Raw genomic sequence first — 21226 nt, 5'->3', positions numbered from 1 at the left:
GTTGTGCTGTGTTCTCCTTAGTTCCATTGTTTTTTCCTTAGGCACTGTCTCCATTTGCTTAATTTGTGTCCTTCCTCTCACACTTCTTTCCCCAGACATACTCTCTTCCCTAGAAACACTCTCTTCCCTAGGCACCTCTGAATTTTCCTGTCTGATATTCGTATGTAAGAGTGCTTTGTCCTCCATCAATATATAACTACTACAGTCATCTTCCTCTTTCACATGTACAGAACCTGCACTTCCATAGCGTGCCACCTTCCTCAAATTTCACCTTTCTCCATGTAACAGGGTTACCGGCATCCAGAAGTCTCAAGCAGCGTTAGGGCCGATAGGAGAGTGCCCCAGGGGTAGGGTAGAGAGTATCCTGTGCTTACGTCATCACGTCAGCGACGAGAACCAGGAAGAAGAGGAGACGCGGAGAGAGAGACGGAAGACGCCATGGGATGGGCAGTGGAGCGTGAACACCAAAGACGGGAAGGCAACGCTCTCGAAGTCCACGAGGGGAGCAGCTCAGCTATTGGAGACGGAGAGGAAAGCGTGAACAAGGGAACCAGGAGGGAAGTGAATGCCGACATCAATGGCAATCCCCAGTCTTGAGACACAACAGCCTGCCGCGTCCCAGGAGGGACATGGCTAGCGCAGGTACGTGCCTGTATACAGGGCTCGGCCACAATGTTAATAGGGAGGACACAAGGAAGGGGAGGTGGGGAGAAAAGAGAGGGAGGGGAAAAGCCTACTGTAAGTCCCAGTGCGAAGTAAGGGACAACCTTAACAAGCTTCGCTCACATAAACAAACGCATGCTGATAATACGTATCATTATGAAGTCATTATTTTGATTCACTCCTCACAATTGCACCATGAAGGAGCACCAAACCTAGAAAAGTCATCACAGAGTGTTCACATATAGCCACCACTCCTCACTTATCGCCTTCATAATATGCACTAAAGGATAAAGACACCTAAACACTTACCTCCTGTTGTTCTGTCCTTTGTTTTTCCCTCATACTCCAGAACGGTGACCACAGGACCCAGAGCCACATCTAAAAGAGACAAACCAGTGAATATTAAAAGACAAGACCACCAAGGGAAAGAAAAAAGGGGAGAAATAGAAGAAAAGGAGAAAGAAAAGAGACTAAAAAGGGAAAAGCAAATAGAGAAACTATCAAGAGAACCACTTAAGGAGCGTAACAGTAAATAGAAATAGAGAAAAGTGCCATCTTAAGTACAAACACCAAGAGTCATCTTATTTTTCTGAGGTTTTCAATAAAGGCTTCCTGAGTAACCCACCACATCTTGGTATCAGAAGCGGGATACTATCCCTTCCTGGAAAAGGGACTATGGAGGAAAAACCTTCCCTGGAAGACATGATCAATCAACTTGCTGAAGGTCAAAGACATTTACAGATAGTCTAGGAAGAATAGCTATGGGAAGCCAGAAATGATAGAGAGACGTTGCAAAATGCTCTTAAAAGTAAGGCTACTATCATAGCAAACAATCAGCTGGTCCATGAAACAGCAATACAAAAACTGACTGATACCATAGCCACCACACGGGTCCATCCAAATGTACCCAGTTCTGCATTACAGAAGTTTCAAGAAGGAGAAGACCCTGATGCCTTTTTTACTAATTTTGAGAGGGTGGCTGCATCAGTAAACTGGCCACAAGATGGATGGGGACAATATGTGGCACCACTATTGACGGGAACACTACAAGCTGCCTATCAAGCGGTAAACCCAGGGGGAACAACTCCATATGGGGATATCAAGAAGGCTATTCTGGAAAGAGTGGGGTTTGACACTGAGTATTATCGCATACATTTTCAAAAACAAAATGAATTCCAATGGAGAATCCCAGAGCTTTGTACTATAGGGTAAAAGGCCTGGGCCTAAAATTGTTGAGTCGTATCGGCACGAACAGGGAAGAGGTGATACAGATAATCTTATTGGAACAGTTCTTAGAAGCCTTACCAATCCAGACACGCAATTGGATTAAACAACACCCGAATGTCACAACGACATCGGCCATAGATCTGGCATGTGTTTTCCACTGGGCTCCTGATTTTAGAGTAACCCCACTTAAAGGACAAGCCATAATAGGCAAGTCAGTTGGTTCGTTTAAAAAAACCCGATCATCGAAAAGTCCTGAGGATAGTCCTAGCTCACGCTTTACAGAAAAGGAACCTAATCAAACCCCACAATGTTATCATTGTGCGGAGTGGGGTCATATTGCACACAACTGTCCCCACAGACTACCGAAACCCGAACCAATGGAAATAGGAATAACTAGGGCAGGGTACTATGTACAGCCCAAAGCGTGTCACAATACACCAAAGAGTTATTAGTGAATAATAAACCTATCAAGGTATTGGTTGACTCCGGGTGTAGTCAATCGGTGATTAAGGCTGAACTACTGACAAAGGAACAATGGCGACTGGGTGAATCAGTGTCCATTTGTTGTATCCATGGGGACATGAAACAATATCCAATAGCGAAGGTCACTATAAAATAGAGAGCATGGGAAGGACCCTTGATAGTAGGTCTAATACCCCACCTAGTTGAGGATGTCATCATAGGAACTGACTCTTACGATTTCCCTAAACTATTAGAAAGCATAAACGGAGATCATAGAACTGAACCTTGGCTCAAGGATGCTCCTTTTTCCCACATCACCATTAGCCCGGGTAAGGTAAAACCAAAATTGAGCAGACAGGACAAAAGAGAATAGAGGAAAATGTTTCGCATGACTGATAGACCCAATTCTCTTCCTTTGTCCCCTACAGAAAAGACCGTTTTATCGAGTCCACCGCCCTTCAGAGTCAGTCAAAGGAAAGATCCTGCGCTGCAACAGGCTTGGACTTCTGCAGTTACAGAAACAACATGGCAGGTGGGTCCTTATTTCATTGTCCAAAACAGTCCACTGTATAGGATCGTACAGCATGATAACATAGAAAAAGCCCAATTAGTGGTACCCAACCCATATCGCTTACAGGTACTACATTTAGCCCATGGTGAGGGGGGGAGGACATTGTGGGCGAGAGAAAACCGAGGAGTATGTTCTCTGATGTTTCTACTGGCCCAGGGTTTTTTCTGACATACGCAAATTCTGTGCACAGTGTCCAAAGTGTCAAGTTGTTAACCCAGGAATGGTCCGAAAAGCCCCACTCTACCCCTTACCTGTTATTGATGTTCCTTTTTCCCGGGTTGGCATGGATTTAGTGGGACCCTTATCCCCCTCATCCCGTGGATACAAGTACAGCTTAGTCCTTGTAGATTACGCAACGCGCTATCCTGAAGCTATTCCTCTTGCAAGTATGACCACCAAAAGTGTGGCGCATGCTATGATTGGGTTTTTTTCTCGAGTGGGATTCCCCAAAAAATTATTAAGGGATCAGAGTACTCCTTTTTTGTCTTGCCTTATGTCCCAAATATGTCAAATACTTGTGGTAAAACACATTCGCACCTCCGTCTATCATCCTCAAACAGACGGATTGGTAGAAAGATATAATCGTACAATCAAAACACTCCTAAAGAAAACAATATCAGACTCAGGAAAAATTGGTTTTATATTCCATTCAAACTCATTTTCAGGCTTCAACACGGCATAGTCCATTTGAATTAGTTTTTGGCAGACAACCTAGAACTCTATTGAACATGGCTGCTGAGAAATGGGAGGAGGAGGAAACAGAATGCAAAGATATACTCGATTATACTCAACAGTTGAAGGACCATATACAAACTCTATGGGAAGATGTCAGATTACATTTGGAAGAGGCTCAAGAAAAACAAAGAAAACACTATGAGAAAGGTAAACCCTTGAGAGAACTAACCAAAGGAGATAAAGTATTAGTTCTTATACCCAGCTCCGAGAATAAATTGTTGGCTAAATGGCAAAGTCCCTATGAAGTAGTAGAGAGAGTAAACCCCGTTACCTACCGAGTGCAGACTTCGGAGTCACCAAAGAAAACCCAAATATATCACATCAATCTTCTAAAGAAATGGGAAGAAGGCGACCCGCAGACCCCAACTGTGGACTCTGTCTTACTCGTCAATAGCATAAAGCCCCTTGAGATAAATTTATGCCCTCAACAGGAAGACTTGCAAGAATGGGTACCCCACATTAACCTAGACCTACCCAGAAAGAACAGAACTCAACTTATAGAGATATTACAACAACATAAAAAACTCTTTTCACTAACTCTTGGAAAGACCCCTTTGATCCAACACAAGATTGTTACAAAAGAAGGGAGAGTAGTCAGTTTAAAACTCTACCTTATACCAGAGGCTCGTATAAAACTGGTTGAACAGGAAGTAAAGAACATGCTAAATATCAGCATAATTGATCCGTCTAGAAGTCCATGGTGTTCCCCAGTAGTTTTAGTTCTGAAACCCAATGGAACAATCTGTTTTTGTATTGACTTTCGACAACTCAACGCCATTTCGGATTTTGACACCTATCTGATGCCAAGAGTAGATTAACTAATTGAACAGTTAGGGAAAGCACGATACCTGTCCACATTAGTTCTCACATAGGGGTATTGGCAAATACCTCTAAACCCACAAGACAAGGAGAAGACAGCTTTTTCCACACCATCAGGATTATATCAGTTTACCGTACTACCGTTTACCATACTACCGTTTACCATACTACTACACGGAGCCACTGACACCTTCCAACGCTTAATGGACAGAATATTAAGGCCTCATACAGGTTATGCTGCAGCTTATCTATATGACATAGTCATTTATAGTGAGACTTGGGAACAGCATTTACTTCATTTATCTAAGATATTCCATACTCTACTCGAAGCAGGGTTAACGGCTAACCCAGAGAAATATAAACTGGCAAGGGACTCTGTTGCCTATCTCGGTTACAATATATAGAGAGGACAGCAAGTCGACAAAGTCGATACCATCACTAACATGCCCCCCCTAAAACAAAAAAAAGACGTAGGTCATTTTTGGGAATGGTTGGATATTATCGCTGTTTCATTTTGAATTATTCCGCCCTCGCTGCCCCTTTAACTAATCTCCTAAGAAAAGAACAATCTAATACGTTTGGTGAGTTAACAGCTTCCCAAATCATGAGTTATCAAACCCTCAAAAACTTTCTGACAACCAAACCCGTTATGCACTATCTGGAATTTGAGAAACCTTTTTACTTACAAACAGATGCATCAGATATCGGTCAGGGGGCGGTATTTTCCCAAAAAGACAAAGATGAAATAGCACATCCAATAGTATATAATAGTAGGAAATTGCTACCAAAAGAAAAAGTTATAGAAAAAGAATGCTTGGCTATAAAGTGGACTATAGAAAGTTTGCAATACTACCTATTGGAACACCCTTTTACGCTGATCACAGACCATGCCCCTCTCACATGGCTAGCCCATCATAAAGACACCAACTCCAGGATATTACGCTGGTTCATGTCACTCCAACCTTTTGTGTTTCAGATACAGCATTTACCAGGTTCACAGTTGGTAACTGCGGATTACCTATCCAGACATCCCGTGGAGGCAGGACTCAATCAGCCCTTTGCACGGGGGAGCGTATGTAACAGGTTTACTGGCATCCAGAAGTCTCAAGCGGCATTAGGGCCGATAGGAGAGTGCCCCAGGGGTAGTGTGGAGAGTATCCAGTGCTCACGTCAGCATGTCAGCAACGAGAACAAGGAGGAAGAGGAGATGCACAGAGAGGCGGAGAGAGAGACGGAAGATGCCGCGGAACGGGCAGAGGAGCGCAAACACAAAAGACGGGAAGACGACGCTCAAGGGGAGCAGCTCAGCGATTGGAGATGGAGAGGAAAGCGTGAACAAGGGAGCCCGGAGAGAAGTGAATGCCGACAACAGCGGCAATCCCCAGTCTTGGGACACGACAATCTGCCACATCCCAGGAGGGACGTGGCTAGCGCAGGTACGTGCCTGCAAACAGGGCTCGGCCACAACATTATTAAGGAGGACACAGGGAAGGGGAGGTGGGGAGAAAAGAGAGGAATGGGGAGGGGGAAAAGCATACTGTAAGTCCCAGTGTGAAGGGACAACCTTAACAAGCTTCGCTCGCATAAACTAACACATGCTGATAATACGTATTATTTTGAAGTCATTATTTTGATTCACTCCTCACAATTGCACCACAAAGGAGCACCAAACCTAGGAAACTCATCACAGAGTATTCACATATAGCCACCACTCCTCACATACCCCCTCCCTAATATGCACTAAAGGATAAAGATACCTAAACACTTACCTCCTGTCATTTGTTCCTTTGTGTTTCCCTCATACTCCGGAACGGTGACCACAGGACCCTGAGCCACACCCAAAAGAGGCAAACCAGTGAATATTAAAAGACAAGACTGCCAAGGGAAAGGAAAAAGGAGAGTAAATAGAAGAAAAAGAGAAAGAAAAGAGACCAGAAGAAGAACTCCAAGAGACTAAAAAGGGAAAAAATTAATAGAGAAGCTATTAAGAGAACCACTTAAGGAACGTAACAGTAAATAGAAATAAAGAAATGGCTGCTGAGAAATGGGAGGAGGAGGAAACAGAATGCAAAGATATACTCGATTATACTCAACAGTTGAAGGACCATATACAAACTCTATGGGAAGATGTCAGATTACATTTGGAAGAGGCTCAAGAAAAACAAAGAAAACACTATGAGAAAGGTAAACCCTTGAGAGAACTAACCAAAGGAGATAAAGTATTAGTTCTTATACCCAGCTCCGAGAATAAATTGTTGGCTAAATGGCAAAGTCCCTATGAAGTAGTAGAGAGAGTAAACGCCGTTACCTACCGAGTGCAGACTTCGGAGTCACCAAAGAAAACCCAAATATATCACATCAATCTTCTAAAGAAATGGGAAGAAGGCGACCCGCAGACCCCAACTGTGGACTCTGTCTTACTCGTCAATAGCATAAAGCCCCTTGAGATAAATTTATGCCCTCAACAGGAAGACTTGCAAGAATGGGTACCCCACATTAACCTAGACCTACCCAGAAAGAACAGAACTCAAGTTATAGAGATATTACAACAACATAAAAAACTCTTTTCAATAACTCTTGGAAAGACCCCTTTGATCCAACACAAGATTGTTACAAAAGAAGGGAGAGTAGTCAGTTTAAAACTCTACCTTATACCAGAGGCTCGTATAAAACTGGTTGAACAGGAAGTAAAGAACATGCTAAATATCAGCATAATTGATCCGTCTAGAAGTCCATGGTGTTCCCCAGTAGTTTTAGTTCTGAAACCCAATGGAACAATCTGTTTTTGTATTGACTTTCGACAACTCAACGCCATTTCGGATTTTGACACCTATCTGATGCCAAGAGTAGATTAACTAATTGAACAGTTAGGGAAAGCACGATACCTGTCCACATTAGTTCTCACATAGGGGTATTGGCAAATACCTCTAAACCCACAAGACAAGGAGAAGACAGCTTTTTCCACACCATCAGGATTATATCAGTTTACCGTACTACCGTTTACCATACTACCGTTTACCATACTACTACACGGAGCCACTGACACCTTCCAACGCTTAATGGACAGAATATTAAGGCCTCATACAGGTTATGCTGCAGCTTATCTATATGACATAGTCATTTATAGTGAGACTTGGGAACAGCATTTACTTCATTTATCTAAGATATTCCATACTCTACTCGAAGCAGGGTTAACGGCTAACCCAGAGAAATATAAACTGGCAAGGGACTCTGTTGCCTATCTCGGTTACAATATATAGAGAGGACAGCAAGTCGACAAAGTCGATACCATCACTAACATGCCCCCCCTAAAACAAAAAAAAGATGTAGGTCATTTTTGGGAATGGTTGGATATTATCGCTGTTTCATTTTGAATTATTCCGCCCTCGCTGCCCCTTTAACTAATCTCCTAAGAAAAGAACAATCTAATACGTTTGGTGAGTTAACAGCTTCCCAAATCATGAGTTATCAAACCCTCAAAAACTTTCTGACAACCAAACCCGTTTTGCACTATCTGGAATTTGAGAAACCTTTTTACTTACAAACAGATGCATCAGATATCAGTCAGGGGGCGGTATTTTCCCAAAAAGACAAAGATGAAATAGCACATCCAATAGTATATAATGGTAGGAAATTGCTACCAAAAGAAAAAGTTATAGAAAAAGAATGCTTGGCTATAAAGTGGACTATAGAAAGTTTGCAATACTACCTATTGGAACACCCTTTTACGCTGATCACAGACCATGCCCCTCTCACATGGCTAGCCCATCATAAAGACACCAACTCCAGGATATTACGCTGGTTCATGTCACTCCAACCTTTTGTGTTTCAGATACAGCATTTACCAGGTTCACAGTTGGTAACTGCGGATTACCTATCCAGACATCCCGTGGAGGCAGGACTCAATCAGCCCTTTGCACGGGGGAGCGTATGTAACAGGTTTACTGGCATCCAGAAGTCTCAAGCGGCATTAGGGCCGATAGGAGAGTGCCCCAGGGGTAGTGTGGAGAGTATCCAGTGCTCACGTCAGCATGTCAGCAACGAGAACAAGGAGGAAGAGGAGATGCACAGAGAGGCGGAGAGAGAGACGGAAGATGCCGCGGAACGGGCAGAGGAGCGCAAACACAAAAAACGGGAAGACGACGCTCAAGGGGAGCAGCTCAGCGATTGGAGATGGAGAGGAAAGCGTGAACAAGGGAGCCCGGAGAGAAGTGAATGCCGACAACAGCGGCAATCCCCAGTCTTGGGACACGACAATCTGCCACATCCCAGGAGGGACGTGGCTAGCGCAGGTACGTGCCTGCAAACAGGGCTCGGCCACAACATTATTAAGGAGGACACAGGGAAGGGGAGGTGGGGAGAAAAGAGAGGAATGGGGAGGGGGAAAAGCATACTGTAAGTCCCAGTGTGAAGGGACAACCTTAACAAGCTTCGCTCGCATAAACTAACACATGCTGATAATACGTATTATTTTGAAGTCATTATTTTGATTCACTCCTCACAATTGCACCATAAAGGAGCACCAAACCTAGGAAACTCATCACAGAGTATTCACATATAGCCACCACTCCTCACATACCCCCTCCCTAATATGCACTAAAGGATAAAGATACCTAAACACTTACCTCCTGTCATTTGTTCCTTTGTGTTTCCCTCATACTCCGGAACGGTGACCACAGGACCCTGAGCCACACCCAAAAGAGGCAAACCAGTGAATATTAAAAGACAAGACTGCCAAGGGAAAGGAAAAAGGAGAGTAAATAGAAGAAAAAGAGAAAGAAAAGAGACCAGAAGAAGAACTCCAAGAGACTAAAAAGGGAAAAAATTAATAGAGAAGCTATTAAGAGAACCACTTAAGGAACATAACAGTAAATAGAAATAAAGAAATGTCCAATCTTAAGAACAAACACAAAGAGTCATCTGATTTTTCTGAGGTCCTCAAAAAGGGGGGATAAGGGCCTCCAGTGTAACCCACCAACCTCCATTTTTCAATATTATGAACAAGTGATGCACCTCCATTACTTTGAAAGGTAAGGTCCTCAAAATGTTCTCCAATTACCTGAAATTCTACCTTACTTTACCTTAACATAGTCTCCTTTCTGAATGTTTCTGGACTTTATTACACTGCACTGCCTGCGCCTCATCCCTGGTGTCTGGTGGGAGAGCTCTGCTCTTCTGCTAGGCTGCCCTCTACCTCTTTTCTCTTTTTCCTCTTTTTTCCTCTTTTTGTTCTTTGCATGCTGTTTCTTTTGTGCCTTTTGCTTTCTGCGCTTTTCCCCTCTCTTTCTCGTTTTTCCCCCTCACTCCGCTCTCTCTCTCATCACTCTCGCTCTCCCCCCTCACTCCTTGCCGCTGCTGCACCAGCGGGCCCACCCCCTCCTCTCTCTTACGCTCTAACCCCGCCTCTGCCGCGACCCTCCCCCTTTTTTCACGCCATTTCCCGCTCCCGCCTCCCAGCTGTCCTCTCCTTCCCCCCTCCCTACTTAAGGGCGGCTGCTGCACGGTAGGATGAGCAACCTCACTGACCTGGTCAGTGAACTGCTCTGCCACCTCGTAGCTCCATCGGAAAGTGAATCCCTTCTGTCCCTTAACTCTGACTTCTGTCAGGAGTTCGAGGCCCTACTCCACCCACAGGTTTATTCCTGAACCTCAACCCTCGTGTCTAGTGGGAGAGCTCTGCTCTTCTGCTATGCTACCCTGTGCCTCTTTTCTCTATTTTCCTCCTTTTTCCTCTTTTCATTCTTTGTGTGCTATTCCTTTTATGCCTTTAGCTTTCTGCACTTTTTCCCTCTCTTCCTCGTTTTTTCCCCTCACTCCGCTCTCTCTCATCACTCTTGTTCTTCCCCTCTCCCACTCCCCACAGCTGCTTCCCCTGCGGCCCTGCCCCCCCCTTCTCTCTCTCACGATCTTTCCCCGCCACTGCGGCCCCTGCGGCCACGCCCCCTTTTTTGCACCGTTTCCCACTCCTGCCTCCCAGCTTTCCTCTCCTCCCCCTCCCTACTTAATGGTGGCCGCTGCACGGTAGGAAGAGCAACCTCACTGACCTGGTCAGTGAACTTCTCTGCCACCTCGCACCTCCAGCAGCAAGTGAAGCCCTTCTGTCCCCGAACTCTGACCTCTGTCCAGAGTTTGAGGCCCTTCTTCACCCGCAGACTTCTGCCTGCGCCTCATCCCTGGTGTCTAGTGGGAGAGCTCTGCTCTTCTGCTAGGCTGCCCTCTGCCTCTTTTCTCTTTTTTCCTCTTTTTATTCTTTGTGTGCTGTTCCTTTTGTGCTTTTCGCTCTCTGTGCTTTTTCCCTCTCTCCCTTGTTTTTTCCCCTCACTCCGCACTCACTCTCATCACTCTTGCTTTCCCCCCTCTCTCACTCCCTGCCCTGCTTCCCCTGCGGCCCCGCCCCCTCCTCTCTTGCACGCTCTATCCCCACCCTTGCTGCCCCCACGGCCCGCCCCCTTTTTTCACACCGTTTCCCACTCCTACTCCCGTCTCTCAGCTGTCCTCTCCTCCCCCCGCCCTACTTAATGGTGGCCCCTGTGCGGCCACGTCGCTAGCACCCTGAAGGCGCACCTAAGGCAAGCCCGTCTGCGCCCGACCGCGACCCAAGCATGACCAGCGCCAGGACTCCTCGTCCTGGCACCTACCGCCTCTACACATCAGCAAAACTCATCGCACTCAACCCAGGATGCAACAACAACTGCAAGCAAGCCTCTCCAGGCAACACACACAGCCCTTTCAGCTGCCTCCGCTGCCACCAAACCTGCACCACCACCAAGACCTAGAACCCAACACAACCCACTCACAACAACTCTCTGAACCTGAATTCCCTGAAGGGCATCCTCCTTAACTCCTGCTCCCTCCATAAACATGCCACCGAAATCTGGGACCTCCTTGACAGCACCAGCCTGGACATCGCATTCCTCACCGAGACCTGGACCCACACCACCTCAGGCCTGGACATCGCCATCCCCCAGGGATACAAGATCACCCAGAAAGACCACCCCACCCCATATACATATATATTCCAAACAACTAATAAACCATAAAAACCATAAAGAAAACCTTACCTTAAAATTAGTTGTTCAGGCAATTGTTATTCAGGCACAATTGTTGTTTAGACAGTAGTTGTTCAGTACTTAGTTGTAGAGACTTTTTAGTTGTTTAGCAGTAGTGGTTCAGGCAAGTAGTGGTTTAGACCTAGTTGTTCATGATGTTTCCCTGAACCTCCGCTACCTTCAGCCACACCATGGAACACCCATGGACAGATCACTGATGCATCCACTTCACCTTCAACACACCCACCATCACCAGACCCCAACTCCAACCATTGAATAGAAACTGGACAAGAATAACCAACGATCAGCTCACCGCCACCCTCACCATCGCTGCCCCCACCATCACACACAATGATCCAAACACCACAGCACACACCTTCCACACATGGATCACCGACTGCGCCAACACCATAGCCCCCCTCAAAAAGAACCCACTCAAAGAGAGCCAGCTGGTTCACCCCTGAACTCCGAGAATCGAGACGCACTTGTCGCCACCTTGAGAAAATCTGGGGAAACACCAAATCCCCAGAAGCCCACAGCAACTTCAGAGCCGCCACCACTGCACACCACCAACTCATCAGAAACACCAGAAAGAAGGCGATACAAGACAGAATCTTCTCACAAGCTCACAACAGCAAGGAACTTTTCAGCATCATCAAGGAGTTTGCCCAACCCAACAGCGAAACAACGACATCCCACCCTCACAGGACCTCTTTGACAGACTCAACACCTACTTCCACCACAAAATCAAGACCATCTACGACAGTTTCAACAAGGACAGCCTACGCACAGAACCCCCTCCACCAAACCCCAACACCTACAAACCAACAATCTCCACCTGGACACCCCTCACTACCGAAGATACGCTGAAAACAATGAAGTCCATACACTCCGGGGCCCCCACAGACCCATGCCCCCATTACATCTTCAACAGAGCTGCAGACACCATCGCTCCCAAGCTCTGCCTCACCATCAACAACTCACTATCTGCCGCCACCTTCCCAGGCAACTGGAAACATGCTGAGATCAACCCCCTCCTCAAGAAACCCTCGGCAGACCCCACCGACCTCAAAAACTTCAGAACCATCTCCCTAATTCAATTTCCTGCGAAAGTCATTGAAAAAGCAGCCAACAGCCAACTCACCACGTTCATAGAAGACCACAACATCCTCAACATCTCCCAATCCAGATTCAGGTCAAACCGCAGCACTGAAACAGCCCTCCTGGCCGCAACAGATGACATCTGCTCCCTACTGGACAAGGGAGAGATGGCAGCACTCATCCTACTAGACCTCTCGGCGGCTTTCAACACAGTCTCCCATCACACCCTGATAAGAAGACTCCACAAAGCTGGCATCAGAAACAAGGGCCTCGACAAGATCCAATTCTTCCTCTCCTGCAGAACACAATGAGTGAGACTCGCCCCCTTCATTGCAGATCCCACACCCACTAGCTGCGGAGTTCCCCAGGGATCCTCCTTCAGCCCCACGCTGTCCAATGTCTACATGGCCCCGCTATCCACCCTCTTCAGAAGCTACGGAATAAACATTATCTCCTATGCTGACAACACCCAACCCATCCTCTCCCTCTCCAACGAACCTGACAAGGCCAGACACAACTTCCATGAAGGCATGGAAGCAGTTGCCAACTGGATGAGAAACAGCTGTCTTTAACTTAATACCAACAAGACAGAAGTACTCATCATGGGCCCTCAACCCAATGCATGGAGCGACTCCTGGTGGCCACCCACCCGCAAAAACCAGTCCACCCCGCCATCCAAGCCTGCAACCTCAGAATCATCCTGGACCCCTACCTCAGCATGAACCATCAAATCAACTCAGTCACCTCCACCTGCTTCCGCACCCTCCGCCTCCTGCGCAAGACCATCAAGTGGATCCCCCTTGAACGTAGAAAGACCATCACACACGCACTCATCACCAGCAGACTGGACAATGGCAAAGCACTCTATGCCGGAATCAACAAAAAACTCACCCGCAAATTGCAAACATCCAGAACACCGCCTCCAGACTGATCCTCGACTTACCCCGACACTGCCACATCTCGCAATACCTACGTACACTGCACTGGTTCCCCATAGAGAAAATAATCACTTTCAAGATCCTCAGCCACATACACAAAGCCCTCCACTACACAGGACCAGCCTACCTGAACCAGCGACTCAACTTCCACGTACCCCACAGGGCCCTACGCTCAGCCCAGCTCTCTCTTGCAGAAGTACCCTGCATACGGAAAACCAGAACAGGAGGACGCTCCTTCTTCTATCTTGCAGCCACCGACTGGAACGCCCTACCTATCCACATCAGACAAACTACCTCCCTCCCCAGCTACACGAAGGAACTGAAGACATGGCTTTTTTAAACCACCTCACTGGTATACACTACACTCCCCCCCCAGCGCCTTGAGACCCTAACGGGTGAGTAGCTGTGCTTTACAAGCACTGATTGATTGATTGATTGATTGACACTACTGTGTCTGGTGCTACTATTGTTTTGAATCTCTTCAACAAATTCCAACCCGTATCCAATAAATTCCTCATCCATGCTGGGAGTATTTCGGTCCCTGCTTCCCTTCCACTCATTAATTCATTGGGCACTTTCCATGTTACACTACTCTTGGTCGTATGGTACGCCCATACTAGGTCCATCACTGTGGACTTGATATTGATATAATTTGTCACTGCCATTTTAATGGCACCTTTCACCATACGGTTAGCCCTCTCAACAATTCCATTACCCTGTGGATTGTACAGACTGGTGCAGGAGTGTTTATACCAGCTTTTCCCAGGTATTTCTTCATTTTTTCAGACACCAATTGTGTCCCATTATCAGTTATGATTTTATTGGGGTAACCTTCTTCTTTAAAAATTTCTTCCAAAGTTTTTATGGTCAATCTGATGGTGATTTCTCTAAGAAACTTCACAGTAAGCCATTTAGAGTGAACATCTATCATGACTAAAGCAAACCTGAACTCTTCACTCAAATTCCCTAACAGGCCTATAAAATCCATGCACACGCTATGCCATACCTTTCCTGCATCTTCAATTGGCCCCTCGAGTTGCCTGATTGCCCACCTTCAATCTTTTTCCAGTGTCTTTACATTCTCTACAACTCTCCACCCATACATCCACAACTCGTAAATCCTTTGCACATCCTTGCAAAATGGCCTTTACATCCACATTTCTTACATTCCTTCCCTATGGCAGCACATCCTTTGAAATTTACGTTGTGAAAACTACTTTCACATCTGAAACATGATCTGTTATTGGTTTTGTAGCCACTTGTCCTCTTTTTCACTGGATTCCGACTTGTTGCAGATGGTATTTCTGTAGACTCTTTTTTTTTTACAAATGTGACCTCATCACTTTATGTTTTTTTTTTTCAATCTCTTCCATGTAGAATTCCGCTTGCTCTACCACCTTAGCTATTTCAATAGCGTATTTGAGTGCTGGGTTTTTCGATGCTCTCCCGTATTTTCTTGCTTTTGCACAGTACTATTAGCTGTTCACGTATCAGTTTGTCAGTCATTCCACCAAAATGACAATTTATAGATAATTCTCTCAATCTGGATACAAAATCATTGATAGATTCATCACTTTTCTGTGGCTGAGTGTAAAATTTGTATCAGCGCATCACCACATTAGTGGCTTTAGCAAATCTCCTTTGCAATCTCAATTTTGCTTCCTTGTAAATGTCTTCAATTTCAATTCCATACTGGTTGGTAGTGACTGGTAAGTATTTGAACACTTGTTCCCCTTCTTTGCCTATTGTGCTCAATAAAATTGCTTTTCTACTTGCTGGTCTGAATGTTTCACCATCCAGTGCTTCTAAGTAATTTTCAAAAACATCAATTCATTGCTCCCATTCAATTGATGGTGTTCCTATGTCTGGCAAAAGCACTGGTGAAGGAATTATTCCTGATGAATTAGTATAATTAATTTCTGCATTTATTTTGATAAAATGAAAAGAAATAAAATCCTTCTACTAGTACATACCATTTTATTTCTCTGAAATATTGTGTCCTCTTTCTGTTTCTGTGTTTTGAACACCCAACATGTAGTACTTTATCAATTGCTGAAGAGGTGCTTAGTCGTAGTCCTTCTACTGTGTCAGTTGTACTTCTGACACAACCTGAACATAACGTTCACTGGGGACACCATGAACGTGTCGGCGAATACAATTTATACTCTGTGCTAAATTAGTGGAAAGCTGTGAGGCCGATCGTACTCTTTGTTGGCTGTTCAACGAGTTGAGGTATAGCACACATGTATGTGTGCACGTGTGTAGGAAAGTCTTCGATACCGCGTGAGCAAGCATTATGGGGTTAGAATTTTAATGTATGTGTCCCGTGAAATGCTTAAACAAATTGGCCAATAATGTTAATTTGTATCCATTAAAACTGTAGTATTTACTTTTCAAATGTTGCTGAAGGCATATCCAAGCTCTGTATTTTCAATAGGTTCTTCATACCACAAGCCGCCTTGTTAGCTGATCTGGTGAAGCGTTACCAGTAAAATGTTGTAGCGTCAAATAATCTTCATGGAAAAGCTGCTTAAATTAAACTAACATTTATTGCAGATAAGACTGCTTCACACAGTTCTTCCCCACCAGTCAGCCACTTTAACTGACACAGTGTGGAATTTATCAGTGAAATCCTACTTTAACACATTCTTTCATGTGACATATCTAACGTTCCTGAATAGAAAATTCTTCCACTTAGGATACAATAGTATCCAGTATCATGCCATGCAGGGCTTCGGCCATGCGCAGTGGCTTTGACCAGGCCTTGCGGCCAACACCCCGTAAGCATTCAACCCAGCACCATGCAAGACCTTCAGCCATGCTCAGCGGGGCTTGGCCAGAGAGGGGTAGGCCCAAGGCATTTTTTCAAAGTGGAATTGCACAGGAAACACCCTTGCTTTGCCTTGGATAGGTTCAATAAGTTGGGAGGATTTGTCCTTTACTGGAGCAGAGTTTCAACTGGGGCACCTGATATGTTTATATTTTTTAAGTGCTTTCCATTGATGTTTAATTTCTGTGAAATGAGCATTGGTGCCAGAATGGATCCTCACCTGCTTATTTATTCAAGAAAATGTCTACCCACCCAGCTGGAGTACTTTTTATTGACTAATTAAAAAGGGCTATCTTGTTGGATAAATCTATACCGCACATTCTATGCTACCACTGCATAAATGACCACAAGGTAATGCCTCGAGTGACCATGTCTGGTGTAATTTTGGCAATGTGACTTTTCTTCGAGCATCTTAATAATAATATAGCTGCTAACATTAATCCAGGTATAGAGATTGGCAGACTACAATTAGGTGAATCGCCCCAAACAAAGGTACTTCCTTTTAATTATATGAACTAAGTGCTTCTTTTATTGATGGAGATGTTCTAATATTCCTCTGCATCAAGAACACTTGGGGGGCTTTTTGGTAAGCTGTCCATCAAGCTGGAAAAAGGTGGGAAGACCATTACATACCACTAACATATAGGAGGTGGAGCCAAATGGACAGAGCTTTGAGGTCATTTTGTGCATTTTCATACTGATAGTTAATAAATGGATGAAGGATGGACTATGCTTTCACCAGCAGAAGACAGGAAAGATCCTGCTCCACTTCACAGTCAACATTGAAGACATTTTGGTAGACCATGGGGAGAGCCTCAATTTCCCCACGGTCTCATTTCTCCAGCATGCAGAGAGCACCATTTAATGATGCTCCCTGCATGTGGGAGCAGTTGTTTTATCTATTTTCCTGCCTGCTTACAGGGGCCAGGAAAACAGATGAAAAGTCCACTCCCAGAGAGCAGGAGCAGTTTTTCAGCTCCCGCCTCCTGGGAGTGGACTTACAGTTTGCTCACACTTGGCGGGAGCCGTGATAGCTCCTGACAAGCAACAGCAAACTACTATGTCATGAGGGTGGGCACCTCTGGACATAGGGAGCTTGTCTTTGGGGTTGGCCGTCCCCAGGACCATTAAAGGCTCAAACAGTGGGGCCATGCCCTATCTTTAGGACAGGGTGAGCCACAGTGAGGTGGTGGTCCCTAGGGCAAAAAACAGCCCAGGAGGGTGGCCATGTGCCCCCCCCCCACCTTAAAATTTGGCCATGCCCCCAGAGAGTTGGTGTACTGAGGCCAAATATGGCCTGGCAGCGGGGGACATCCCCTTTGAAAATTACTGTGCCTCAGGGAGGTGGTGGACCCCAGCGCAATTTCTAACTGAGGAGTGGGTCTGTGTGGCCCCCTTCTATTACACGGCCAAGTCCTGGGGAGTTGGCAGCTCCAGGGGCCTTAAAAGGCCTACAGCAGGGAGCCACCTGGCCCCCTCCTCTTAACTTAAATATGGCTAGGCACCAGGGAGGCGGCCATCCCTGGGGCCCATACTACCCATGGGGAAGAGGGCACCATGTGCCTCCCTCCTATAATTTCTATCAAAATATGCCCACTGGACTGAAATAGAAACAAGTGCAAAGACTGCACTTTTTTTGCCGAGATTGGCGGATCCTCCATGAATTTCTCTGTAAAAATTTTAAAAAATGTTTTTGGTCCCAGGAGGAGTCCCTGGTGTATCCAAGCACCACGCCATTGGGTCAGGGTAGGAACACCCTGCCGCCTTTTCTTTACTTTTCACCTTTTTTTTTTACTTGGCTGAGTCTGAGTCACAAAATGACTGCCAACACTTCCTGGTTTAAGTGTTGGTAGTCAATCAGATCTCAGCTTAGGATCTGTTGGATTAGAGTCCCTAGATATTTAGGCCCATATTTATACTTTTTGACGCAAAACTGCGCTAACGCAGTTTTGCGTCAAAAAAATTAGCGCCGGCTAACGCCATTCTGAAGCACCATGCGGGCGCCGTATTTATTCAATGACGTTAGCCGGCGTTAGCCGCCGGCGCTGCCTGGTGTGCGTGAAAAAAAACGACGTACACCAGGCAGCGCCGGCGTAGGGGGATATGGAGCTGGGCGCCAAAAAATGGGGCAAGTCAGGCTGAGGCAAATTTTTCGCCTCAACCCGATTTGCGCCATTTTTTTCGACTCCCAACCCCCATAGAAATGACTCCTGTCTTAGCAAAGACAGGAGTCATGCCCCCTTGCCCAATGGCCATGCCCAGGGGACTTATGTCCCCTGGGCATGGTCATTGGGCATAGTGGCATGTAGGGGGGCACAAATCAGGCCCCCCTATGCCACAAAAAAATAAAAAATAAAAACTTACCTGAACTTACCTTAATGTCCCTGGGATGGGTCCCTCCAGCCTTGGGTGTCCTCCTGGGGTGGGCAAGGGTGGCAGGGGGTGTCCCTGGGGGCTTGGGAGGGCACCTCTGGGCTCCTTCCGAGCCCACAGGTCCCTTAGCGCCTGCCCTGACCAGGCACTAAAAAACGGCGCAAAAGCGGCTGGACGTCATTTTTTTTTACCCGCCCACTCCCGGGCGTGAATTTTGCCCGGGAGTGTAAATACGGCGAACATGCCTCGGAGTAAATTTTTTAGACGGGAACGCCTACCTTGCATATCATTAACGCAAAGTAGGTGTCCACGCTAAAAAATGACGCAAACTCCATGGACTTTGGCGCTAGACGCATCTAACGCCAAAGTATAAATATGGAGTTAGTTTTGCGTCGGAATTGCGTCAAAAAAAACGACGCAATTCCGGCGCAAACAGAGTATAAATATGCCCCTTATAGTTTTCAACTTAAATATCCCAAAAACTACTGAACAGATTTACACTAAATAACAAAAAGATCTTTCTAGACCAAGATCTACCTTTGGCCAAATTTAATTCCATTCAGGGGGCTATAGTCATGTTCGAAATCCCTATAGGAAATTGCATGGGAAAAACAAGTTTTGGGGCCCCCATTTTTATCGGCCCGTGAGGCTCAACTAGAAACATTCCTAACAGCAACTGAACGACTTAGCAAGTTTTGTAAAATTCGTGAGGATTCCTCAAACTGAGCCAAAGTTATTTGCAAAACAAAAAATGCTTCATGTATGGGAATTTAGGGCCAGATGTAGCAAAAAAGCAAATTGCGACTTGCAATTTGCGAGTCCGTGCGACTCGCAAATTGCAAGTCGCAATTTGCTATGCAGAAAGGTGTCTCAGACACCTTCTGCAACTCGCAATGGGGTCGCAAAGACCCACCTCATTAATATTAATGAGGTCGGTCGCAGTTTGCGACCCCATTGCGAGTATGGGCACTCACGGGGATGGTGGCCCATGTCCGTGACTGCTTTTTAATAAAGTAGTTTTTTTTTTTTCTATCTTAAAGGAAAACGAGCTGCACTTAGAAAAAAAAACTAAACCTTTTGTTTCGGTATTTTTCAGAGAAGGCAGTGGTCCATAGGACCACTACCTGCTCTGAAAAATTATTTTTGTTTCCATTCACAAAGGGGAAGGAGTCCCATGGGGACCCCTTCCCGTTTGCGAATGGGTTACCATCCACTTCAAGTGAATGGTAACTGCGATTTCAATGAAATTGCACAGCATTGCGAGTCACAAATAGGAAGGGAACACCCCTTCCTATTTGCGAGTCGGAAATGCATTTTGCGAGTCGGTTCCGACTCGCAAAATGCATTTCTGCATACCGGAGAGGCTTTTGCGCCTCGCAAACTGCGTTTTTCACCGTTTGCGAGTCGCAAAACCCTTTTTACATCTGGCCCTTAGTCGTAACGATAACTACCTACGGCGACTGCCAGTAGGTAATAACAAACAGAATCCATCAGAAATAGTAATTATGGTAATAGTGTTTTGAACTAGCATAGTTTTATTTTATTTATTTTAATTCTTCAATCTAAATTACTAATTTTGGGTTTCAAACATACTCATAATTAAAACATTAAAATATTTACCATAGTGAGCGTTGAAATGATATATATTTACTTTTACCATTTAAAAGCAAGTTTCGCAAAGTTGATTGACTAAATGATTTTGGATTCAAGATAAACCTTTGCAGTGGTTAACAAAAACTTGTTTTCTCCTTGCCACGGCCTTTAGAACCTCTGGAGACACCCGAGCGCCCCCGGGTGTGCCTGTCCCACGGTTTCAGGACTGCACCTTTGTGTTTTGGGTGGGCACATGATAATGAGATGGAGGGGTGTTATATTATTTATCAAACTGTATTATTATTGCTTCAGTTGCACGGTAGAAACCTTGAGGTTAATGATTCTGGTACAAATAAACAATAACAACAATGAAATGAAGTTGTGTTGCCAGAGCCTTGTACGCTTTTCCAAGACTAGGTAAGACTGCAACAAGCACTGGCAAAGCCAACAAGCTGAATGGCTGAAGTGGGCTGACTCACTGCCCCGTGCGTCATGCTGTAGTGGGCAGATGCAAAATGTAAAAGAACATTAAACAAACTAATGGATGAAGAGCGCTGACCAAATTCCCCTCTATGTGTATATGTTTGTATTATTTAGTTATTTTTTTTCTTATTACATGCTTTTAGTCTTAAAAGGGCATGAGGGCATTCATAATGAAGACCACACAGAATATGAGTTTTATGCTACTAAAGTGCACAAGTATTTTTAACATTTACACCAAATGTAGCTAGGGGCTCCTGCTGCCTTGTGTGTTCTTGGCTCAATGGCTCTCCAACCCAAAACTCACGCAGTCCCAGTCAAAGGACAGAACAAGCAAAACGCACGATCCTGGAAATTAGCCAGATGCTTGACCCTGGCACATCAA

At 45.4% G+C, this 21226-nt stretch overlaps 1 protein-coding gene across 4 annotated transcripts; it reads left to right on the top strand.

The window, feature by feature from the left end:
• Positions 1–385: 385 nt before the first annotated feature.
• On the top strand, positions 386–9340 carry LOC138282508 (uncharacterized). 4 transcript variants are annotated; one of them, XM_069220181.1, is made up of 6 exons: positions 386–642; positions 1013–2681; positions 2781–2884; positions 5454–5913; positions 8310–8769; positions 9157–9340. In XM_069220181.1, the coding sequence occupies exons 4-6, from the start codon at positions 5653–5655 to the stop codon at positions 9162–9164; spliced, it is 729 nt and encodes a 242-aa protein (XP_069076282.1). In that variant the 5' UTR covers positions 386–642; positions 1013–2681; positions 2781–2884; positions 5454–5652; the 3' UTR covers positions 9165–9340. The 4 variants fall into 4 exon arrangements, with proteins under 4 accessions (XP_069076282.1, XP_069076283.1, XP_069076284.1 ...); XM_069220182.1 differs by having other exon boundaries at positions 404–642; positions 1013–1728; XM_069220183.1 differs by lacking the exon at positions 1013–2681 and having other exon boundaries at positions 404–642.
• Positions 9341–21226: the final 11886 nt, after the last annotated feature.

Source organism: Pleurodeles waltl, chromosome 2_2 (genome assembly GCF_031143425.1).
Source record: "Pleurodeles waltl isolate 20211129_DDA chromosome 2_2, aPleWal1.hap1.20221129, whole genome shotgun sequence".
Lineage (NCBI taxonomy): Eukaryota > Metazoa > Chordata > Amphibia > Caudata > Salamandridae > Pleurodeles > Pleurodeles waltl.
Note: the sequence above shows the minus strand (reverse complement) of the source record. Positions and strands in the feature narration are given on the sequence as shown.

What these genes read in the sequence shown, in the direction of transcription:
- LOC138282508 (XM_069220181.1), top strand. Translation starts at nt 5,653, where the DNA reads ATGTCAGCAACGAGAACAAGGAGGAAGAGGAGATGCACAGAGAGGCGG. An exon ending in GAGGGACGTGGCTAGCGCAG is followed by an intron (nt 5,914 to 8,309) that starts GTACGTGCCTGC and finishes TTTGTGTTTCAG; the next exon opens with ATACAGCATTTACCAGGTTC.